Below are 25,320 nucleotides of genomic sequence, written 5' to 3'. Positions count from 1 at the left end.
TAAGACTCTAAGTTTGTACGAACACATGAACATCCCAAAACATTAAAAATAAAAAGGGATTAGGTACGAGATTACTCACTTGATAAACGATGCGGTGTAAGATAAAGCAAGAACCAACTTTAAACAAGCACAAGTTAACCTATAAATAAGATTATTGTTTTAATGATTTGTTTTAAGTCTTGATTATAAGTTAGCATAATTAATAAGTAAATTATTATATATAATATATATTACCGGAAAAGCAGGGCAGAACAGGGAGGAAGACGGAGGCAGAGAGGAAGACGGCAGAGAGAGCAAGGAGGAGGTTAAATTAAGTGTTGGTGTGTGATGTGTTAGGAAAAATAATACTATTATTTATAGGGAAACCCTAGGAGACATGAATCCAGAAAAAAGGGAAAAGATTCCAAGACAAACAGAACAAGACAAAACAAAAGATAACAAAAGATATCAAAAGCAAGTTCAGAAAAGTAAAAGATATCAAAAGATATGGCAGCAGGGAAAAAGAGAAAAAGGCTGACAGGGAACAGTGAAAAGGCATGGGAGGGTCAGATAAAGGTACTGGTCAAGCATGGAAAAAGCAGATCTCAAAAGATAATGTCAGTCACTTTTTCTGCCAACCAATGGGGTTGGCGCGCATGCTGCGCCAAAAGTGGCTTTTCAGACATAAGATAGGTCAGGTCAACAGCACAGAAGATAAGACAACACAAAAGCAAACGGCTAGATTAAACAGAAGAAAACTCAAAGGGTTTAGCGCGAGAAGGCTAAGGCGCGCCGCGGGAAGAATCACATTTCTTAGCGCGCCGCGGGAAGAATCACATTTCTTAGCGCGCCGCGGGAGGAACTACAATTCCTAGCGCGCCGCGGGAAGAACTATAATTCTTCGCGCGTCGAGGGATGAACTACGATTCTTAGCGCGCTGCGAGAAGAACTACAAATCCTTAGCGCGTCGCGGGAAGAACTACCGTTCTTCGCGCGCTGCGAGAAGAATTACAATTCTTAGCGCGCTGCGAGAAGAGTTCGTCTCGCGTATCGCTGTAACAGGTGGTCTTCACGCAGGATTCCTTGTAAGGGGTCTAGCGCGTGGAGCTGCGCAGACAACCTTAGGCGGGAAGGAACAAAGGACAAGCAAAGAGTTAGAAGAAAAAGAGGGAAACAAGGCGTAAGGGCGGGACGGCGACAAGAGGGAAAAGAAGGCGGAAAGAGAGAAAAGGAGAGGGACAGGACGGCGGAAAGAAAAAGAGAGAGAAAGAGGCGGGAAGGAAATATATATTATTATTATTAAAAATAAAATATAAGTACAAATAAATATTAAATCATAAAAGAAAGAGATCGGATCGGAGAAACGGGTACCTGGGTCGGGTCGGATTCGGGCAGATGTCACAGTCTCCCCTACTTTAAGAAATTTCGTCCCGAAATTTATCTCGAAGTAGGTTGCGCAGAGAACAGGTGCGGGTACTTGATCTTCATTTGATCTTCCCTTTCCCATGTAAACTCGGCTCCGCGCTTGGACTCCCAACGAACTTTAACAATAGGGATACGACTGCGCTTGGTTTGCTTAACCTCGCGATCCATAATCTCAACAGGCTTCTCAACAAAATGCATAGTTTCATCAACTTGAACTTCATCAAGTGGAATGTGAAGGTTCTCGTCAGCTAAACACTTCTTGAGATTGGATACATGGAACGTTGGATGCACATTACTGAGCGCGGGTGGCAGGTCAAGTCTGTAGGCAACTTTTCCCACACGCGCGAGAATCTTGAATGGACCAACATAACGAGGAGCAAGCTTACCCTTCTTCCCAAAGCGGACAACACCTTTCCAAGGCGACACTTTGAGGAGAACAAGATCACCAACTTGAAATTCGAGAGGCTTCCGCCTACGATCTGCGTAACTCTTCTGTCGGCTTCTGGCAGTCAGCAGATGATCACGGATCTTGGCGATTTTATCGGTTGTCTCTTGAACAAGTTCGGGTCCTGTGATTTGAGTTTCACCCACTTCGCTCCAACAGATCGGGGAGCGGCATTTACGACCGTAAAGTGCTTCAAATGGGGCCATACCGATACTGGAATGATAGCTGTTATTATAAGAGAACTCAATCAAGGGCAGGTGCGAATCCCAATTACCTCCAAAATCAAGAACACAAGATCGGAGCATATCCTCAAGAGTTTGAATAGTTCGCTCAGACTGACCGTCAGTCTGAGGATGATATGCCGTACTCATGTCCAAGCGAGTTCCTAGCGCAGATTGGAGAGATTTCCAAAAGCGAGATATAAAACGGCCATCGCGATCGGATATGATGCTCAAAGGAGTACCATGGCGGCAGACAATTTCCTTGACATCAAGCTGCGCGAGTTGCTCAACACGGTAGTTTTCACGAATGGGCAGAAAGTGAGCAGACTTAGTCAAACGATCCACTATTACCCAAATGCTATCATGTTTGCTTGCTGTCAAAGGTAACTTGGTAATAAAGTCCATCGCTACACATTCCCATTTCCACGTAGGAATTTCTGGTTGTTCGAGCAAACCAGATGGGCGTTGGTGTTCAGCTTTCACTTTAGAACAAGTCAGGCATTTAGCTACGAACACAGCAATATCCTTTTTCATACCGGGCCACCAATAAGTTATGCGCAAATCCTTGTACATCTTATCAGCGCCAGGATGAATAGAATACCGAGATTTGTGCGCTTCACTCAGGATATCAGCGCGAAGATTCTCATCAAAGGGAATCCAGATGCGATTGAGATAGCAGAGAATTCCACTCAGATTAGGGACAAAGAGTGCTTCCGCGCCACACGCTAACTCGGCGCGAAGGTTACCATTACTGATGGATGCGCGCTGCGCGTCACGAATACGCGATTCAAGGTTGCTTTGAATCGGCGCGAAGTGAAGCTGCGTGCGCGGCAAAATACAGTTAAGCTGGCAGGGTTTTCGGCTGAGCGCATCGGCTACCACATTAGCCTTACCAGGATGATACCGGATCTCACAATCGTAATCGCTGATGAGTTCGTTCCATCGGCGTTGCCTCATGTTAAGTTCCTTTTGATCAAAGATATGCTGAAGGCTTTTATGGTCAGTGTAGAGGATACACTTAGTGCCATAAAGGTAGTGTCTCCAGATCTTCAAGGCAAAAACAACTGCACCTAGTTCGAGGTCGTGAGTTGTATAATTCTTTTCATGAACCTTGAGTTGCCTTGATGCGTAAGCGATAACCTTGCCTCGTTGCATAAGAACACAACCGAGACCTTGGTTGGATGCATCGCAATACACGACAAAATCATCATTACCCTCAGGTAGCGCAAGAACAGGAGCTTCACACAACAAACGCTTGAGCGTTAGAAAGGCTTCTTCTTGCTTCGAGCCCCAAATATATGGTTTACCTTTGTGCGTTAGAGCTGTTAAAGGCAAAGCGATCTTTGAGAAGTTCGAAATGAAGCGCCGGTAATAACCAGCTAAGCCCAGAAAGGAGCGGATCTCAGAAGGAGAGGATGGCGTAATCCAGTTCTTGATTGCTTCAATCTTGGATGGGTCGACATGAATACCCATCTTGTTTACAACATGACCAAGAAACTGTACTTCATCAGACCAGAATTCACACTTGGAAAGCTTAGCATAGAGTTGCTCAGCTCTAAGCTTTTGCAACACCAACCGAAGATGTTGCTCGTGCTCGGCCTTGGTCTTAGAATACACCAGAACATCATCGATAAACACAATCACGAATTTATCCAAGAAAGGCCCACACACCCGGTTCATTAGATCCATGAAAACGGCGGGTGCATTGGTTAAACCGAAGGACATGACCAAGAATTCAAAATGGCCATAACGAGTTCGAAAAGCAGTCTTCGGAACATCCTCATCGCGGATGCGCAACTGGTGATAGCCAGAGCGGAGATCGATCTTGGAAAAACAAGAGGCACCTTGGAGTTGATCAAAGAGGTCGTCAATGCGCGGTAAGGGATACCGGTTCTTAATGGTGAGTTTGTTCAACTCGCGGTAATCAATACACATGCGAAACGATCCATCTTTCTTTTTAACGAACAACACCGGAGCACCCCAGGGCGAAGAGCTAGGGCGGATGAATCCTTTAGCAGTCAACTCTTGAAGTTGGCTTGCCAATTCTTGCATCTCAGCGGGCGCAAGACGGTAAGGAGATTTAGCTACGGGGGAAGCACCAGGGACAAGATCAATACGGAACTCGACTTCACGAGCGGGAGGGATACCAGGAAGATCATCAGGAAAAACTTCAGGGAAATCACGCACAACAGGGATATCGCGAAGCTTCTTTTCTTCAGCAGGTTTGACCACATGGGCTAAGAATGCAACACACTTCTTCCGCATAAGCCTTTGGGCTTCGGCGCAAGACATAAGCTTAAGACCGCGGGAGGGTTTTTCGCCGTAGATGTGAAGATCACCATTTTCTCGAGGTATGCGAATCATCTTCTTGGCGCAAATAACTTCGGCGCGATTATGCGTAAGCCAGTCCATACCAATGATAACATCAAAGCTTCCAAGAGGCATGGGGATGAGGTCGATCAGAAAATCGTTTTCGTTAAGGTTAAGCGTGCAATCTTTAATCACTGAGTTAATTAAAACAGTTTCGCCATTAGCCAATTCAACTGAAAAATTTTCTTTTAAGTTGTTGCGCGGTCGCGCAAGCTTCTGCTCAAACGCGCGAGAAATAAAACTTCGATCGGCGCCAGTATCAAAAAGTACAGAAGCATAGAATCCGTTAAGCAAAAATGTACCATTAACTACGTCATTACTCGCTTGCGCTTGGTGCGCGGTTATGTTAAATGCTCGTCCACGCGTCACTTGGTTCGAGATCTGGTTCACCGGATTCGCTTGCGTAATCTGAACTTGTAGTCTCGGGCACGCGTTCCGGAAATGACTGGGATCACCGCAGTTATAGCACGACCTGGGTCGTGGGTTTTGGTATGTTGGTTGTGGGTTCTGCGGGTAGGCTGGGGGTGTTGGCGCAATTGGATTGGCGGGAAGGACTCTACAGAACTCAGCAGAGTGACCAACGCGGCCACATCGGTTACATTGTCGACACGGGACTTGAGGTGGGTGGTGAAGTCTACAGGTTGGGCAGAAGGGTTGATTTCCTGTATAAGGTTTCTTAGGTGGCGGGGCAGGGAGTGCGGGATTGGTTAAGGCATAGTTGTGGACTATAGGGGGTGTTGGGTAGGTCGACAGTGGGTTAGGCGCGTAAACTGGAGGTTGGTAGGTGGGTTGCTGGACAATGGGCGGGTTGATAAGCGCATATGCTTTGCGCCTGCGCTTGAGGTTGTTACGGTTTGAGGGTTCTGGTTTGGTTTCTGTTGGTTCAGGGACAGTCTTGGTGGGTTTGGTCTTTTCTGTTCCCCGCAGGAACAGGGTTCCTGCTCTGACATGGTTGTCGCTGAGCACAGCGGCCAACTCGATGGCGTCAGAGAGGGTTACTGGGTTTCTGGCCCATACAGAATCTTGAATCTCCATGGGGAGACCCCCAAGGAATTTCTCTATGGCTCGGCGGGAAGGGGTAACAAGGTGAGGGACAAGCAGGCTTAGTTCATGGAAGCGCGTCGCGTACTCGCGCGCTTCGCCACTGTATTGCTTCAGGTTCCAAAATTCCTCCTCCAGGCGCTTAACTTCGTTGGGAGGGCAGAATTCTCGCGTAAGAATTTCCTTGAATTCCTCCCATGTCATGCTAGAAGCAGCCTCTGCGCCACGCGCATGAGCTACTCCATTCCACCATGTAAGCGCTCTGGATTCCAGGACACTGGAAGCATACAGGGTTCGTCTGTCTGAGGGGCATTGGGTGTGGAGGAAAGTGTTTTCTATCTTCTCAAGCCACTGGAGCATCACGGTGGCTCCTTCAAGACCTGTGAATTTTGGAGGGTTACCCGCGTTAAAGGACTTAATGTTATAACTGGAGGTATTATTTTGGCTCAAAGCTTGAGCTATTGCGGCGGCCATTTCCTGGGAACGTTGCTGTCTACGCATGCGCGAGGCTTCTCTTCTCTGAAATCGGCGAGATAGCGGAGGCATTCTATGAAAGTTTTAATTTTAGTTAATATCTTGGTTTTAGCACAAGGTATAACCTCGAAAAGCTTGGTTTCACGGAGTTAGATACTATCAAAAGTTAAAGTAAAATAAATGACCCTAAATGCAGACTTAATAAGGGTAACAAATTCGAATCAAGAATCGACAATTCATGTATCACCATGACTTTCCGAATTCCCAATTTAAAATATACGAGCAAACGAGTATTGGAGATTGACGATTCATGTATCACCATGACTTTTCAATCTTCAATATAAAACATACAAGAAAATGAGTATTGGAGGTTGACAATCCATGTATCACCATGACTTTTCAAGTCTCCAACCTCAGAACATAATCATAAATGGAAATTGAAAATCAACTATTCATGTATCACCATGACTTTTCGGATTTTCAAACCCAACAAACGAATATGTAAGGAAAATCAATCGAAATTCAACAAAAATCGAAATATCGTGAAATAAAGTCATATACTGCGCAAGCGCGAGCATATTCATAAATAACGAGTAATTAACAATAAGCGCGCAAACATGAGATTTCTCTCATGCGCGAGAAGGGACTCTTAGGTATTCTAGGCCGTTACGTCTAACCGCCTATCCTAAAGTCAACGAGCTCTGATACCAATCTGTAACACCCCGACCAAAGGCGGATTATACATCGGGGCGCCACATATTGTTTCATTACTCGTGACACTATTGGGTGTCAATATTTAATAAATATATTCATTCACGCATGCGCAACGTATACATAAGATATAAATAAACCAACATAAATCAATATATTAAAAATCAAAATATTCGAACAGCAATAACTTGTCTTGATACATTTTAAATCTAGGTCCAAAAGTAAAAACGTCCTATGTGTCCACAAGCTCCAAAACAGCTACTGCAAACCTGAACATGTGTTAAAATAAACGTCAAACACTTGCGTGTTGGTGAGAAATCAAGTTTAATATAATACATAGATAGCAATAAATCTGCGCGCAACATGTGTATGTCTGGTGTTTAACAAGGGTGCAATCAGATTGTGATCAAGCCTAAATAGATCATAGCTCATAGTTCAATCCGTGCTCCCAATTGAGCACAAAAACGAGAAAACATCTGTGCAAGTGTAAACAAAGAAAACCGTAAACGATAGGTCTCCCGTGTTCATCTAATGGATCCATGAAAACTTCGGAATAGGCCGAACAAAGCGGTTAATGATACACACATACAAATAAACAGCCAAGTAAACGTCCTCAACACATGGGATACTGCGCGACTAAAGTTCATAAACAAGTTTAAGACTCTAAGTTTGTACGAACACATGAACATCCCAAAACATTAAAAATAAAAAGGGATTAGGTACGAGATTACTCACTTGATAAACGATGCGGTGTAAGATAAAGCAAGAACCAACTTTAAACAAGCACAAGTTAACCTATAAATAAGATTATTGTTTTAATGATTTGTTTTAAGTCTTGATTATAAGTTAGCATAATTAATAAGTAAATTATTATATATAATATATATTACCGGAAAAGCAGGGCAGAACAGGGAGGAAGACGGAGGCAGAGAGGAAGACGGCAGAGAGAGCAAGGAGGAGGTTAAATTAAGTGTTGGTGTGTGATGTGTTAGGAAAAATAATACTATTATTTATAGGGAAACCCTAGGAGACATGAATCCAGCAAAAAGGGAAAAGATTCCAAGACAAACAGAACAAGACAAAACAAAAGATAACAAAAGATATCAAAAGCAAGTTCAGAAAAGTAAAAGATATCAAAAGATATGGCAGCAGGGAAAAAGAGAAAAAGGCTGACAGGGAACAGTGAAAAGGCATGGGAGGGTCAGATAAAGGTACTGGTCAAGCATGGAAAAAGCAGATCTCAAAAGATAATGTCAGTCACTTTTTCTGCCAACCAATGGGGTTGGCGCGCATGCTGCGCCAAAAGTGGCTTTTCAGACATAAGATAGGTCAGGTCAACAGCACAGAAGATAAGACAACACAAAAGCAAACGGCTAGATTAAACAGAAGAAAACTCAAAGGGTTTAGCGCGAGAAGGCTAAGGCGCGCCGCGGGAAGAATCACATTTCTTAGCGCGCCGCGGGAAGAATCACATTTCTTAGCGCGCCGCGGGAGGAACTACAATTCCTAGCGCGCCGCGGGAAGAACTATAATTCTTCGCGCGTCGAGTGATGAACTACGATTCTTAGCGCGCTGCGAGAAGAACTACAAATCCTTAGCGCGTCGCGGGAAGAACTACCGTTCTTCGCGCGCTGCGAGAAGAATTACAATTCTTAGCGCGCTGCGAGAAGAGTTCGTCTCGCGTATCGCTGTAACAGGTGGTCTTCACGCAGGATTCCTTGTAAGGGGTCTGGCGCGTGGAGCTGCGCAGACAACCTTAGGCGGGAAGGAACAAAGGACAAGCAAAGAGTTAGAAGAAAAAGAGGGAAACAAGGCGTAAGGGCGGGACGGCGACAAGAGGGAAAAGAAGGCGGAAAGAGAGAAAAGGAGAGGGACAGGACGGCGGAAAGAAAAAGAGAGAGAAAGAGGCGGGAAGGAAATATATATTATTATTATTAAAAATAAAATATAAGTACAAATAAATATTAAATCATAAAAGAAAGAGATCGGATCGGAGAAACGGGTACCTGGGTCGGGTCGGATTCGGGCAGATGTCACAAATAACACTTGTTCAATCTAAAGTCAAAATCAAGCAATTCAAACCTTGCTTACTAGGAAGCTCAAACTCACACATTTCTTGGCTTACCCTTTTCCCATTCTTCTTACCATAATCACATGGCTCATGTCATCAAATTACAACTTCTTAGAATATGGCTTTATATCTTATTTCTTTTATTTATCAGAGTTTCTCTGAAGTTTTTTGATGGCATAATCTATCATGATTCTCAAACGCACACATTAAATATGCTTATTTTAAGACATACATAATTACATATATTGTCCTTTGTGTATGTATCTTATCTTCAAAATTGATTTATACTTTACATTTCCAAATACTACATCGTTTGTCCTTCAAACTTAACCCTAACCCAGTTAATTTTTCTCGTTAAGTTAGGTCATGAGGGCAAATTGGTCAAGGAGAAGACGGTCGGAGATTATGGCCCCCGAATTTTAGAGGATCTGAACAATTTTAGATGGGTTGTTAAGTCGAGATGGAATGGTTTCGGTTGTGTCAGTTGGCAGAGAACAAATGAAGATGAGTGGGTGATTGGCGGTGGTCTTCTGGCGACGATATAGGCGGCTGACTTTTGTGGTGGGTTTGATGGTTGTTTGAGCTAAATAGGTTAATGGTTGTGTTTGTTAGAATTAAGATGTTGAGCTGTGATGCTAGGGGATTTGTTATCTGAACTATCAAATTGGTGATTGAAGCTAATCAAGGGTTATATAGTTGGAGATTCAATTGAAATTTCCCAATTTTTTTTACTAGAGAAGTGTTCTTGCTTTAGATTTGCATGGGTTTAGATTAGGTTTTCTTTTATATAATTTTTATTATTAAAATGTTTTTTTAATTAAGTAAGTAAAATGACCAATTTCTTCTCATGTGTAATATACATGACATGACTTAACGAGAAAATCCAATTGGGTTATAGTAAAAGAGCACACAGTGTAGCATTTTGAAACATGAAGCATAAATCAAATCAATTTTAAAGACAAAGGACAATCACTGAAATTTGGTATAAACATAAACAACAATATTTGTAATTTTGTCTTATTTTAATGTATACATTAATACTTTAGCCTCCAAAACATATTAGTTTTCACATATGAGACTTTATTTTCCTTTAAAAGTAATGTTTTTGAGACTATACCGGCTCAACGGTTCGAGGTAGTTCGCTCGGTTCTTAGAAAACCGGTCTGTTTGAAATGTCAACTGATCCGGGCTGTATGAAATTTTATTTTATTTTTTAATTTAATAATTTAACATTTTTTCCAACCTTAACCATTATTTTTGAGACAAAAATTATTCGACCGACATTGTTTAAAAGTATAAGGCTGAGGGGTGTGGGGGGCGCGAGAGGGGGCGTGAGTGAGGGCGCGAGCCAATAATATTGTGACGTGTGGCAGAGAGAGAAACTTGATAAGATGGGTGTTGGTAGTGGTGATAGCGCCCCGGGCCATGGTGTGGAGGGGCGCGAGAGGGGGCGCGAGCGGTTTATTTTTTTATTTTTTTATAAATGTATTAAAAAAACGTATTATTAAAAAAACAAGAAATTATTTAAAAAAACACACATTAATTAAAAAAACACATTAATATATAAAAAAAAATTAAAGTACTAAAGAAAAACATTATTCTTATTCTTCGGCTTCGTCTTCTTCGATCAACCTCTTCCGGATACGTTCCTTTTGTTTTTCCATCAGCATTTGGTCGACCGGATTTAGGTGGCTGAAGTCTCTTGCAAGGAAGTCCAAATCTCTCATTCTTTTTTTTTCCTTTTTGTCAATAGAGACCACCTCCATGGTTTTGTTGAATTTATTGAGGGATTCAACAAGATCGTTGATGTTTACGGCTTCCCCCTCAGCCGGTTTTTTCCCCCTGGCGTCCCTTCCCAATGGCCGCCTCCTCGGCGGTGAAGACGTTTCCTCCCCCGCAACGTTTAGGTCGAATCCAACCCGGCAATCCGACCCGGCGGAAGTGCTGTACGCTCCAGACGAACTAGTTTTAGTCCGTTTCGGCCCTACTTCCGCATCAAGGTCCGGCGCCACCAGCTCAACCCACTTGGAACACCTTCTCAACCTCTCCCACACCTTTACACCGTCCCACGTCTTCACCGTCCCATACCTCCGCAGGCACTCCTGCCTCCACTCTTCGACAGTGAAATTATAGACCGCCAAATCGTCACTGCCACTTGGTCTCATACGACCGGCGTTCCTGTTGAACAGATTAGTAAACAAGCCGACAAATTTTCTGATTTCGGTCCACCGACCCGAAATCATATCGGGGTTCCGCTCTGTACTCCCAACGAGCGAATAGAACGTCTCCCTAACCTTTGTCCAAAAGACCTTGCTCTTTTGGTAGTCGGCTGCAAAATGCATAAATAAATTTGTAAGTCATTTAACTTTTTTATTTAACTTTTTTTTAAAATCATTTTTAAAAACGTTAAAACAATTACCGCAACGCCGATCCTCAGAAATGGCTATCCAAGCCCGACACAGGGCTTCCTTCTCATCCGATGACCACGGAGTGATTTTCCGTTTCGCCCTTCCGGTCGAAGCCGAACCCGACCCGTCCGTTGCAACTTGTTTTTTCCAGTGGACGCGTCTTCTTTGTCCCGCAGCTTCACCTTCTGGTTCTGGTTCTTGTGTCTCCGGAACTACAAAGTTAGGAGACGGTTGTATGTTGGATGGTTGAAAGCCGGATGGTTGTTGCGACCCCGAATAAAACATCGGTTGGTCCGGTGCCGACCATAAATCGTCGTAACTGTAATCTGATTCTAGGTTTGGGTACCAATTTCCAGCCATGTTTTTAAATAAAGGTTTGGAAGATGGGGTGATTTTGGGTTTTGGGTGTGGTATGTGATATTGGTATGTGATATTGGTGTTTGTTTGGGTTTGATATAGGTTGAAAATCGAGTTTGATTTTGTGTTCCGGATGGTATGTTAATATATAGGGTTTGAATTTTTTTTTTTTTATTAACAAAACCCACCCAACGGCTCTTTTTCACGCATCCCAAGCCACATTCACGCCCCCCCCCAGCCGCTAGCCCACCCGCGCCTGCCTCTTTTTCCGCGCTCGCGCCCCTCTCGCGCCTCTATAGCGCCTCGGTGGTGTGGTCCTCGCGCCCCGGGGCGCGACCGCCTCGCCACTTGCGCCCTTTCTCGCGCTCCGCACCCCTCAACCTAATAATAATCGTAAGTCAATGTGTTGAAAAATAAAATCATGTGACAAAAACAAATATAGATAGATACAGAAAGATATTTTATGATATGGGATTGCTGCAGCAATTATTTGTGTAAATAAAGACAAAGCCACACGCAAGTGCGAGACAGACAACGCGTTCTTCCCCCTTTTCCCAAATCAACCCACCCCCAAATCCATACACACTAATTAATTTAGGGTTTATTATTATTATTATTATTATTATATCTCATCAATTCAAATCAAACCCTAATTTTCCATCTAATTGTCGGTTTGTTCGAATCCAACAGCGACCAATTCCAGAGATTCACTTGTCAATTGCTCTCTCGATTGGTGGTTGATTTGGAATTGTTAGTAAGTAAGTAATGGTGGGTTCGGAGGCTTTACCTTCACCGAGGCAACACGGCGTTACCAAGCCCTTGTCTCTTGCCGGACCGTCCGACGCTGATTTACTCAGAACTAAGAACTTGAATAAGGCACCTAGCCTTTGTTTGATTTCAAGTTTATTTTATATTATTTTATTTTATTATTAATTTTTTTTTTTTGAAATACAGTTTTTGGTGGATGCTGGATTATTTGAAAGCCAAGAAGAAGCCGCTAAGAGGGAGAAAGTTCTTGCTCAAATTAAGCAGGTTCTTCTAATTATTGTTATTATTATTATTCATGATTTAGGATTTGCATTCAGTTATAATCTTGTTACTTGTTAAGCACACCACACGCCTTTAGGTTTTGGTAGTTGGTAGATTGTATTAAGAAAGACTCAGGGTTGTTAACAGAGACATCAAGTCTCTTGATTATCTAGAATCAATTTGTTGATTAAGTGCACCCCATAGATGTTTAAAACGACACAGCACAAACGAAGGACTTTCTCTAAATTAAGCAGATCTTTCTCGTAATGGACCATATTTTGTATTTTGGTTAATCCTCTAATCATATCATGCTAACACTCTAAAGATAATAATTAGAGTTTGATCTCATACCAGCTTCTGATTACGGGTTGCTAATGCTTGTAGTAAGCCTAGCTTCTTTTTGTATTTTGAGTTAGACATCTAGGGCAGTAGAAGCCAGTGCTATTTAAGTTTTAGAATGCTTGTATTTAATAAACATAAATACTATGAGTTGATAGTTAATCTTCTTACAAATAACATCACAGTAAGTACCATTGGGATTCACTTTAATACTTGTCAGTTAACATTTTGATAATCATCAATGAGCTCTTATTTACAAGAGTTATATTTAACACATAAATCAGTGGCATTTGTTGTACAACAGTTCACGCTAAGTATAGATCATTGAATACAGTTGGGCTAAATTTAACAACCTACACCATTAATGGGAATGATGAGATGAATCCAAGACTTTAGCTTGAGTTAATATTTTCACTGTATGGTAAATATTTACAAACTTGCCTTTTGGGCATGTTTAGTGCTGTCTAGGTTCTTGCTTTTGTATGTTTCCTTACTGGTTTCGTGGTCATTGGCTTTTCACATATGTTTTCTAATGGTTCATTCAAGGCAACACGATGACGATGTTGATATGAGTATGTTTGGCAATTTGACTTGGTGACATAGATTGTAGTTGGATGGGTGAAGGAAATTACTCGCCTACGAGGGTACTCGGATGAAATGGTGGAGGTTGCAAATGCAGTCATATTTACTTTTGGTTCTTATCGGCTTGGGGTAAGAAAGTATTTGCATGTAAAATATTAAAGTTGTGATCAAAATGAACCGCTTTATACATTTACAATTCTTCTGGTGTTTACTTGTTGCACCAAGGATACTAAATTGTTATATTTAACAACTACATTTTAAATAATTTACTTAAAAAAAGTGGTTGAGTTTTTTTTGTCAAACATCTTAACCAAACCCACTCATTCAACCAACTTTTCTCCACATACTTTTTTTCTTTTTCTATTTACATTTAATAATTAAAAGGAATGTTAAAAAAAGAATGATTTACGACAAGTGATTAAAAGGTAGCTGTTAGCAATAGGTGTAAGGGCTATTGTTAGCCTCTCCCATAAGAAAATAGCTTAAAAGGAAACGGGCTGATTGGTTGAAGGTCACAAGTGTACTTTTAGTGCATAAAACAAGTCATATTATGATAAATTATACTAATAGCAAAATAATATATCTTTTTGCTATCATAAGTAGCACAATATTTCTTTATTAAACTGTTTTGGACAGAGTATTTAATGTCAGTTAACCTGATCCGGCCTTTACCCCAATTATTGTATTGACATCATGACATGGACGGATGGACCTATTTTGATATATTATCCAACCTGTCCAATTTGAGTACTAAAATCTGATAATATATAGGACTATTTTTTTTTTTTTTTTTCTAAATTCAAGCACAATCAGTCATATCTTCATTTTTTTTCTTGTATTGCAATGTTTCAATACAAGGCTTGTTATTTATTATATATGGCTTTGTTCTCCAACTTTGATGATAGGTTAATGGTCCCGGGGCAGACATTGACACCTTATGTGTTGGGCCATCTTATGTGAATCGAGATGTGAGTCTAAAAGAGTTTTTTTTATTATTATTGAGAATTGCATTGAACTTTGATATGATCACAAAAGGCAATTGTTTCACACCCTATTCTGATTTCCTTACTTTTTGACACAATATTTCAGGAAGATTTCTTCTTTGGTTTGCATGAGATATTAGCAAAGAAAGAGGAAGTTACTGAACTTCAACCAGTTCCAAGTGCTCATGTTCCGGTTATGAAATTGAAGTTTGAGGGGATATCTATTGATCTTCTTTATGCTAGTATTTCTCCTTCAGTCGTCCCTGATGTAAGTTGCTTTAGTTATGTAAAACCAGGTTGGGATTCAATTCTAACACATTTATTTATATTCGGGTTGACTTGGGTTTGGTTTAAAAAGTGTGCCACAGGCTGTGGCGCGCCTACGTTGATACGTTGTCTGCATAGCATTTTAGCTGTACACATAGGTTTTTTAATTCTATATAGAGGTTATTTATATCTAAATTTTGGAAATGATGATAAAATCTAATATAACTGTAAAATATAGTATACAATTATCTTGTCTTGCATAGGCTTTGGGGACCTTTTCGCTTTGGTGTGCCTTGCAGTTTTTTAAAGCCAAGGATTTGGGCTGTATTTTTATTACAGATGGTTGGTCTTGATAACTTAGCTAAAAATAGAACAGATGAGAAAAGTATATTTCAAAATCTGTAACTTCTAATATTTTTTGCTCAAAATAGTTGGAGTAACATTTTAACAGTACAGTTTTCTAGGCATATTTAGACTTTAGCTATTTATACAGATTGAGTAAAAAGGAACAAAAATGGCGGTACAAATAAAAAATTGATCAATTTATTTTAACAGGATTTGGACATTTCTGATGTATCCGTGCTGTATAAGGTTGATGAGCCAACGGTTCGTAGTCTTAATGGCTGTAGGGTTGCTGACCAAATTCTTAAACATGTTCCAAATGTTGAGGTGACTGTTGATGATTGTTGTTTGTCATTGCTTCAAAGGTTTCTACTTACATTCGTTGTTTTTTTCCCTTATGAAATTTAGCATTTCCGTACAACACTTCGGTGCTTAAAGTTGTGGGCTAAAAGGCGTGGCGTTTATTCAAATGTAAGTGGTTTTGCCAACACATGTTTTTAGATTTGAACAATTGAACTGTTGAATTGTGATAGTTGTGTTGTCCTATATGCCTTAGACTTAGAGCTGGCGATTTTGACCCATTTGTTTATATAGTGGCAATTTTGACCCATTTGTTTATATAGTGGCAATTTTCATGATTAAGTCCTTCAACTTTATAAAAAGGACCATATTGTTAACAAAAGTACAGGAACTCAATCATGCAAAAGTAATGTCCTGAGATTTGTGTACCAATTCTCCAAAAGTCCATAGTTTTTTTTTCTTTTCAAAATTTGCCTGCTAAAGATGTTGGCCCATTTCATATACATAATATCTAATCATACCTAGCATGTTATTTATAAAATATAAAAAAATGTCTTTGCGGGTCGGTGTCTCTCTACACCACCTTTTTTAACTGAATCTGTTTTGACTTGTCATGCAACCTGCCTGATTCACCCACTTTGCCATCATTTTCTATGTTTAATGAGGCAATTCATTTTTTAATTGTTTCACTTTTCGTTTCTTTTAAGTGCTTATAACATTGGTCTTCTGCTCATCTATGAAAAACTTCAAAAATTGGACAATTGCGGCTTAACCCGGCTTGTTGGAATACTTAAAACTGTTGTTAATTTGAACTCGTTTCGCCCCACATCTTGCCATCTCCACTATTTTTGTTCAGGCAAATTCATTTCACGTGGACCATTATTGTCTTAATTGTTTTAGCTGACTGGTTTAATTTTTGTGGTATTTCATCCAAAGTCTAGTTATAATCTTTTATTATTTTTTTGAAACACCGTTATCTAAGTAGTATTGTCTCTATTATCATAATCAAACGCATCATGTTAAAAGAAGTTTAGAAAATATGGTAAAAATTTGTGTTTTAAGTTAACCCTACCCGTTCATCTCCTTATTTACAAGTGACCCACTGTTTTTTTACTCACATTTTGTTTTAACTGTGGCAGGTGACTGGTTTTCTTGGTGGTGTGAACTGGGCCCTACTTGTTGCACGGGTATGTCAGTTTTATCCAAATGCTGTTCCTAGTATGTTGGTTTCTCGGTTTTTTAGGGTATATACACAGTGGCGATGGCCAAATCCGGTCATGCTTTGTGCTATACAAGAGGACAAGCTTGGATGTACCGTGTGGGACCCACGTAAGAATCCCAAGGACAAAACTCATCACATGCCGATCATAACACCTGCCTACCCATGCATGAATTCCAGTTATAATGTTTCCATTAGCACACTTCGTGTTATGACCGAGCAGTTTCAATTTGGTAATCGGATATGTGAGGTAAGATGGTGTTCGTGTTGTGTATGAGGTGGCAAGATGGGTGGGTTGGTGAAGGGTAAAATAGTAAACTTTTAGTCTTGGTCAGAATGGTCCGGGTGACTCACAAACACGTTATGGTCTTTTTTCTTTTTTAGGGTTTTGTAAAAGTATTTTTCTAACATGTGTCGTAGCTCCTATTTGCAAATATTAAAAGAAACATAATTAAACGTGAATTTCTGTTTGTGGTTGGTAGTAACTGATGGTTATTTAGTTTGTATATTAATCCAATATGTTACAAATTCAAGATAGCTACTTTTCCTTCCAAGTTTTCTGCCATTTCACCTATTATATTAGTTTTTAATGTTGGCACCAATTGAATACGCACAAACGATGAACAGAAAACAGCGAATAAAACTCTGAATATGTGGAACACGACGACACTATTTTATCAGAATAATAAACTTGCAAAGACTATACATTCAATAGAATTAGGGCTGCAAACAAACCAAACGAACACGAACAAGGCCTTGTTCATGTTCGTTTGTTAAGAAAATAATGTGATCACGAACCTTCTCGAACGAGATTTAATGTTCGTGTTCGTTCATTAAGGAAATGAATGTGTTTACGAACGGTTCATGAACACAATTAAAAATGGCGGAGCCTAGAGATTGAGATTGATGTATTCATCAATGTGAATAATGAGAAAGGAAATGAAAACAATTCGAGAATATGGTTTCCTATTTTATGTTAGGGGTAATAAATTAAAGAATACAAATGTTTAGATAAAACGAATAAATGTACAAAAAACTTCTATGAAAAACATATACAAACGAGCATGAACAAACATTCATGAACACATTACCGAACGTACATGAACACAATTGAATGAACATGGGCTCTGTTCATGTTCGTTTGTTTAACCGATCGAACGAAATTTCTTGTTCATATTCATTCATTTATTAAATGAACGGACATAAACGAGCTTCCCATCGAACGGTGATGAACGGTTCGCTGACCCTTTTGGTTCGTTTACAGCCAATATAGTTTTTAAAAGATTGGGTTTTGCGATTCAAAAAGGGGTAGCGGCGCAGCTTGTTGCCCGCTTGTCTTCTGTTTCGATGTAATCCAATAAACAATTAATATGGCAATTATTGTTTTTAGATTTTTATTTACAGCCCTAAATGGTATAACCCTAGCCATCTATATATACTAAAACCTCAACTTGCTCACCAAGAGACATTAATACTAACTAGTAATTATAAGTTGTAAACTGCTTAATAAGTGATTTTCTATCCTTTCAGCTTGTTTTTGTCGGTAACCTGTTTATCCAAAAGCGGGGTTATATTGCCACCTCTACTGTTTTCTTTCCTATGGGTGGCATACAAGTGTATAATTTATATTGTCATTTTCCAGGAAATAGAACTTAATAAAGCCCAGTGGCCCATGCTTTTTGAGCCGTACATGTTCTTCGAAAGCTACAAAAACTATTTGCAAGTTGACATAATCGCTGCAGACTCGGATGATTTACGTGCTTGGAAAGGCTGGGTTGAGTCTCGTTTGAGGCAGTTGACCTTGATGGTAATGTTTGATTCTTCAAATAGTTATCCCTTGAACTATGCAGTTAATTGGGGAAAATATCGGATATTGGTCAAGGATCCATATTTGAGATATCTGTTATCGCGGTGGGATATCGGTAATTTTAGTATCATGCAGAATTTATATGTATAGCATTTTAACACTTTAACGATTCAGTATATTCTCCGACCATTAACAAATTAACCTTTTGCAACTTACAAAACACTAACAATTGTAGCAAGTAGGAGCTGATTAAGACTTATAAGTATTGACGTTAAACACTAAAAGTTGACAATTAAGACTTAAAATACTGATCGGTCAATCTCGGCGATATTATCGGTACCGACATTTTGACCGATATTCTGCTAGAAGTTCGATAACGCACCGATATTGACTGCTTAGCCCTTGCAATTGAAGATAAGAAAAAAGAAAAAAAGTCATGGCTTCTTTGGTTTCGTACTTTCATATATCATAAGCTGTACCTGTTTATAAGTATTTTATAAATTTTATAAATTAATATATTAAGCTTCTAGGTGGGTGGCTAAAATGGTTTGAGTTGAAACTGGTAAATGTTTATGCTATGGGTTAGGTTAGCTCATGTTGTGTTGACTGGTCAACATTTTTGTACCTCTTTGGAGGTGTTTTAAACAGTTAATATATTAAATACGATTACAAAGACCGTAATGTGTTCGGTTGACTGGTCACTTGGTCAGCACTTTTGTACCTCTTTGAAAGTGTTTTAAGCAGTTGACATATTTAATATGACTACAAAGACTGTCATCGAAGCAACTGGTTAAAATGGGTTAGTGTTGAAATTTGTAATTTTATTGTGGCTTGTTGGGTTTATCGGTCAAGACTTATGTACCTTTTCTGAATTAAACAAGTAAAGAATTTATTAAATATGATTATACCAGTAATATATTAGATATGGTTTTGAAGTGGGATTTGGTAGTGTGAAAGAAATATCAATATTCAATCATTCTTTTTGCTTTTTTTATTTTATTATTTTGAGTATGCAGATCGAGCGAGACACATTAGGGAAACTACAATGCCATCCTTACCCTCACGAGTATATTGATCCTTCAAAACAATGTTCACACAGTGCATTTTTTATGGGCTTACAAAGAAAACAAGGTGAAGTAATTCAAGAAAATCAACAATTCGACATTCGCGGTACCGTTGATGAATTCAGACACTCGGTTAACATGTACATGTTTTGGAAGCCCGGGATGGAGATATACGTTTCTCACGTTCGTCGAAAGCAAATCCCACAATACGTGTTTCCAGAAGGTTATAAACAGGCCCGGGTCCCCCGGGGCGGGAACCATCAGCCAGTTTGCGGGTCAGGTTCTGCTGAGAAGAAGAGTGTGAAGAGAAAGGGTGAAGGCCATGTGGAGAGAGGTAGTCCTCAAAGAAGGCAATCGGTTAGCCCAAGCCCGATAACAAGCCCGTTTATGAGCCCGCAGAGCCGTGACTCGGTTTCTTCTGAGCCTGATCATGAGCTCGCTCATGGGCTTATTGGATGTAATTCTGGGTCTAGTATAGTTATAAATGAGGAAGTCGGGGCTGAAAAGATGAGTCTTGGAAGCAATGGTCAGGAGTCAAGTGAAGAAGATTCTCAGTCGGCTGTTGATAATATGTCCGTGGATAAAATCCAGGTGTTTGAAACTGAGGTTTTGGTTTTCAAATTATTATTTTCTCAAGAACGTATTATCTTTTTCAATTATTATTGCAGCTTTTGTGACGTCAAAGAAGATGATATGGGCTTTTTTTGGTTTCTGTTATTAAGCATTTTTATTTAATTTAAATCACGCTATTTTAACTTGGTTTAATATATATATAAGAGACCTAATATGTTCTTTTGGTTGATTTTGTGTTATGAAGCCAATGGTGAACTCGGGATGCTACTAAATTTAATAGGCGCAGCTGAACTAGAGCAGAACACAATTCTGAGGCAAGTTTTGACATTGTGAAATGACATAAACGCCCCTAAGTTTCAATATGTTTGGACTTTAAAACCAAAACTTTATAGGCAACCTAAGTTTTAATTTGGTTTTGATATGTTCAGACTTCAAAACTGAAATTTTGAAATTACATAAATGACAATAATGGCCCTTACGTTGATGCCTCTCTCTGATCTGGGGTTGTAAACTGACAAATTCTCCAAAATCTACTAAACGTGATTCGAGTAGATTCGAGGGCATTTTTGTCAATTTACAGCTATATTGAAACTACTTTGTAGGCAAACTAGGTTTCCTTATGGTTTTGTTTTAATTTGTTTATACTTAAACTTGTAAAAGTTGTAAAATAACATAAGTGCCCTTAACCAAATTCTTTTGCGACATCACGATTGTAAAATGACAGTAATGCCCCTTACATTAAAGCTTTTGTCTGAATTGGCAAAAGGTTTAAAATTGGGGCCGTATTGTCATTATATACTTTTCTAGCAGTTTTTTTTTATAGGAATTGGCAAATGAAACTAAACTGATTTTGTCACCTGTATCTTGTATACTGTTCTGCTGCGGACTGTTGTATGGTTGTTTCTTTAACAGGTTAGGTGTGGCATCAACTGCTTGAGAGAAAGATTAAAGAGCATTTCTGACTTGGTAAGGTATTATTTTACCAACCATGTCTGTCTCTTGTGCTGCTTGCAAGCTTTTTAGGATATTCAACATCTCTATTTCGGTTTTTTGGTGGTGAGGTGGGGGCGTGGTTACGTGTCTTCCTCTGATGTACATGTTTTTTTTTTTCCTTTTTCCTTTTTCCTTTTTTATTTTTTTCTTTTTGTTTTTTATTTGTGATAGTAACGAGATCGGGGTGTCACTGATCTTTTAGATAAAACCGTTCGCGTTGTTCTTGATGGAGATTGGGGAGTCATGTTTTGTGGATGCCAATTTAGAGGCTTAACATTTGTAGTCTTTTGTAATGTTGGTTTGAAAGATTATAGACATTGGTTGCATTAAAAAATGACAGTTTTTTTCCTGCTGTGTGATTTTGTTTGAATGTTTGGCGGTGAAACTATAGGTGGCTAAATGAGCGGGTTGGGTAATAATGTTTGGTCAAACTAAGGTTATTTTGGTGTGGGTTGTGTTGACACGTTTTAGAAGTATCTGTTGTAAGTAAAATGTTTATAGATATTGCGACGCTCCAGTACTTTAAGTGGGCATTTGTTATGTCTGGAATAATGTTTGTCGTGTTTGTTGTGTTTGTGCAATGCTGTGATTTGTGGAGAGATCAACCATGATTTGAATAAACTAATTCATAAGTACCGGTTTAAAGTAGCACATGATCGACTAGGCAGAACTCTACGTAACTGTGATCTGAAATCGGACAAGAGTAAAATGTCATTTTCTTAGCGTGAATTAATGTGACGAGTTGTTAGGCATAGACGTGCACAAAAAAACCGGTTCCGGAACCTAACTGGTGGAACCGAACCGGAACCGGTTCCAGTTCCAACCCGGTTGGAACAATACCCGGTTTGGGTATTTTTGTACCCGAAAATCGTACCCGGTTCTCCTATTTGTATGTCAGTACCAGTTCCAACCCGGTTCCTACCCGGTTCTTAATTGGAACCGGTTCGGTTCGTACCCGGAAAAACCGGTTCCGACGGGTTTTTTTGAAGGGTCAAACAAAAGTCAAACTAGCCGTTGGAACCGGTTCCAACGGTAATATAGCCGTTGGAACCGGTTTTTTAGACACCAATTAGCTGTTGGAACCGGTTCCAACGGTAATATAGCCGTTGGAACCGGTTTTTGAGACAATAGATCCGGTTCCAACGGTAATATAGCCGTTGGAACCGGTTTTTGATGCCCAAACCTATATATAACTTGTTTCCATTAAAAACTAACTATTACAAACCTATATATAACTTGTTTCCTATATTTAAAAACTAACTATTACAAACATTATTAAAACATAAACGATACTAAACATAACAACTAAAACATAAAAAACAAAGTCCGTCGTTTTAATCCGGGAATACTTATTTTTGGGTTGTAGAGCCGGACGACTCTCCCACTTCCGTTTTTTTAGCTTCCAATCTTCTTTTCTCTCGACAATACTTATTCGTATGTTTTCGTAATGTCGAGTTGGACCCTGCTTTAAGAAACTTCGAGCAATATTTGCAATGTGCCAACTCATGTGAGTCGGTCATGAGATACAAATCGTAATGAACCCAAACATCGGGGCATCTTGTTGTTTCGATCACCATAACAACGTCATCATTGGTTGCCATTTGTTGTCGGTTTAAGGTTAATTGTGGTTTGGAGTGTGTTTTATAGTTTTGGAAGTGGTTTAACAAGTAAACAAACAAACCTCGCTATTTATAGTAAGAAAATAACCTATTTATAGTTAAAAAACCGGTTCCAACGGTCAAAAACGGCTATATAGCCGTTGGAACCGGTTCCTAACCGCTCTAATATTTAAATTTCAAAAAAAACCGGTGGAACCGGTTTTTACGTAAAAACCGGTTCCGGTTCATACCCTACCCGGTTCTTAAAAGTTCGCATATCTGGGCATCAGTTCGGGTCGGGAACCGAACCGGTTCTTGATTGGAACCGGTGCCATTTTACAACCCGGTGTGAAAAAACCGGTTTGGAACCGGTTCGGGTTTTCCATTTGAACCCGATTTGTGCACCTCTAGTTAGGCACGTTAATTAAATCTTTTGTTATTAAAGTTCAAAAGCTCCGTTGGTGGTATATGTTCAATGCATGTTTGGGTTTTTTTCTTTTGGTGGAATTAGGAATTTTTTATGTTAAAATTAAGTTCCTTTGGGATGATATGATATAAATTTTGCATATGATAAAACGAAGATTTGGGTGTAAATAGCACAAGAGGAATGAGTTTGGATAAACTATTCCCCTAGTGAGCCAATGAGCCATGGCACGGGACGTTTAATCTTTAAGGATATGCTGAATTGAAAATCGATGAGTTTAAGTAACTAACTTGTGATGACGTAAATCCCTATGGAATCGTTCTTTGCACGTTTGCAAGCCTAACACGACCTATGAAACATATTTCTTTGTCTTCTGAATCGTTCTATCTAATTTCAGCCCGTGGCATTTACGATATATTATCAATAGAATATATTTGATTTAATGAGATAATTTTTTGTATTCATTGTATAACGTAGGCTATTAGACAATAATCGAGCCAAACTTAAACGAGGTCCAAACACAACAATTTTTTAAGTAATACATTCTGTTAACACACACACACACACACATATATATCAATCAATCAATCAAACATACCCAGTATTTCCCACCACAAATAGCCTAGGCTATCATAAGTAGGGTCTGGAGAGGGTGAGATGTAGGCACACCTTACCTCTATCCCTAAAGATAGAGATGTTGCTTCCGGCGAGACCCCAAACTCAAAAGTAAATATATATATATATATATATATATATATATATATATACAATCAACTACAGTACTATGATATTAGTCTGTTTAATTCAACATTTCACTATAGGTAAACTAAAAACACAACACACGGTAGAAATTAGTAAATAATAATAAGTAGAAAATAATAATTCTAAAAGTGTAATTAATAGTAAGAACGATAGTAATACTAACAACAACCACAACACCCACCACAACAGCAATAGCAATAGCAAAAGGGATAGTAATAATAATAGCCCGTCATTCTAAAGGTCTTTAACCTTAATTCTACGTCTCCAAGAACTCCTATCCTCAACCATGTCCTCAGAGAGATGCAACTCTAGCAAATCACGCCTTATCCTCTCATCCCAAGTCAATTTGGGTCTACCTCTACCCCTCCTCCCCTCTATAATAAGGCTTTCTACTGATCTAACGGGAGCCGTTGTCTGTCTCCTTTTTACATGTCCAAACCATCTCAATTTGTCTTCCCTTATCTTATCTGATATAGTAGCCACCCCCAGTCTTTCCCGAAAAGCGTCGTTTCTTATTCGGTCTAACATTGTGTGTCCACACATCCACCTTAGCATCCTCATCTCTGCTACCTCCAACTTGCGCATGTGTGTCTTCTTGATGGCCCAACAATCTGTTCCGTATAGCATCGCAGGTCTAATCGCAACCCTATAAAATTTTCCCTTTAATTTAGTAGGGAGCCTCTTGTCGCACAATACCCCTGTGGCAGCTTTCCATTTACACCATCCTGCTTGGACACGATGGGCTACATCACTATCTATGGCCCCGTCACTTTGCACAAACGATCCCAAGTATTTGAACTTGGTTGACTACGGAACCTCCTGGCCTTCAATTGCAATTTGGACATCTTCATCATCGTTTACCCCACCAAAGTCACAGTAAAGATACTCCGTCTTTGACCGACTAATCTTCAAACCTTTACTCTCTAGAGCAGAACGCCACTCCTCTAGCCTCATATTCAGATCTTGTTTACTCTCTGCGATCAACACGATATCGTCGGCGAAAAGCATGCACCAAGGAACAGTATCCTGAATCAACTTTGACAACTCATCTAGGACTACTGCAAAAAGGAATGGGCTCAATGCTGATCCCTGGTGAAGGCCTACCTCTACTGGGAAAAAGTCCGTATCCCCAACAGGTGCACACACGCTTGTTTCAGACTTGGCATACACATCCCTAATTATCTTTATATATTTTCCACGAACACCTCTACTCTCTAGGCAATCCCAAAGGAGTTGACGTGGCACACTGTCGTACGCCTTTTCTAGGTCAATAAACACATATATATATAGTATTGATTTGAATATATGTAATGTATAAGAGGATGGAAGTAACGGTTGAATAGGGAGAACCAACAGACTGCCACGTGTCATTCACACACAGGCATATGAATCGGAATGAAATGAGCTCACCTGTTTTCTCTCCCTCAATCTAAGGCTTATCCATCAATCAATTACAATAACAACCTGATTCTCATTCTTCCTTCCAATTATTATTATTACTACTCTCATTTCCTTTCACTTTCCACCTTATTTGCC

At 39.6% G+C, this 25,320-nt stretch overlaps 1 protein-coding gene across 2 annotated transcripts; it reads left to right on the top strand.

The window, feature by feature from the left end:
• The first annotated feature begins 12,460 nt into the window (after positions 1-12,460).
• LOC143615316 (nuclear poly(A) polymerase 4-like) lies at positions 12,461-20,568 on the top strand. Of its 2 annotated transcripts, none has more exons than XM_077088473.1 (9): positions 12,461-12,534; positions 13,474-13,581; positions 14,358-14,420; positions 14,542-14,703; positions 15,258-15,371; positions 15,453-15,515; positions 16,484-16,813; positions 18,206-18,370; positions 19,387-20,568. In XM_077088473.1, the coding sequence occupies exons 2-9, from the start codon at positions 13,528-13,530 to the stop codon at positions 20,167-20,169; spliced, it is 1,734 nt and encodes a 577-aa protein (XP_076944588.1). In that variant the 5' UTR covers positions 12,461-12,534; positions 13,474-13,527; the 3' UTR covers positions 20,170-20,568. The 2 variants fall into 2 exon arrangements, with proteins under 2 accessions (XP_076944588.1, XP_076944589.1); XM_077088474.1 differs by lacking the exon at positions 12,461-12,534 and having other exon boundaries at positions 13,210-13,581; positions 19,387-20,025; positions 20,252-20,566.
• The last annotated feature ends 4,752 nt before the right edge of the window (positions 20,569-25,320 follow it).

Source organism: Bidens hawaiensis, unplaced genomic scaffold (genome assembly GCF_021521415.1).
Source record: "Bidens hawaiensis isolate Kalapana, Puna unplaced genomic scaffold, B.hawaiensis_p1.1 tig00042453_1, whole genome shotgun sequence".
NCBI lineage: Eukaryota > Viridiplantae > Streptophyta > Magnoliopsida > Asterales > Asteraceae > Bidens > Bidens hawaiensis.
Note: the sequence above shows the minus strand (reverse complement) of the source record. Positions and strands in the feature narration are given on the sequence as shown.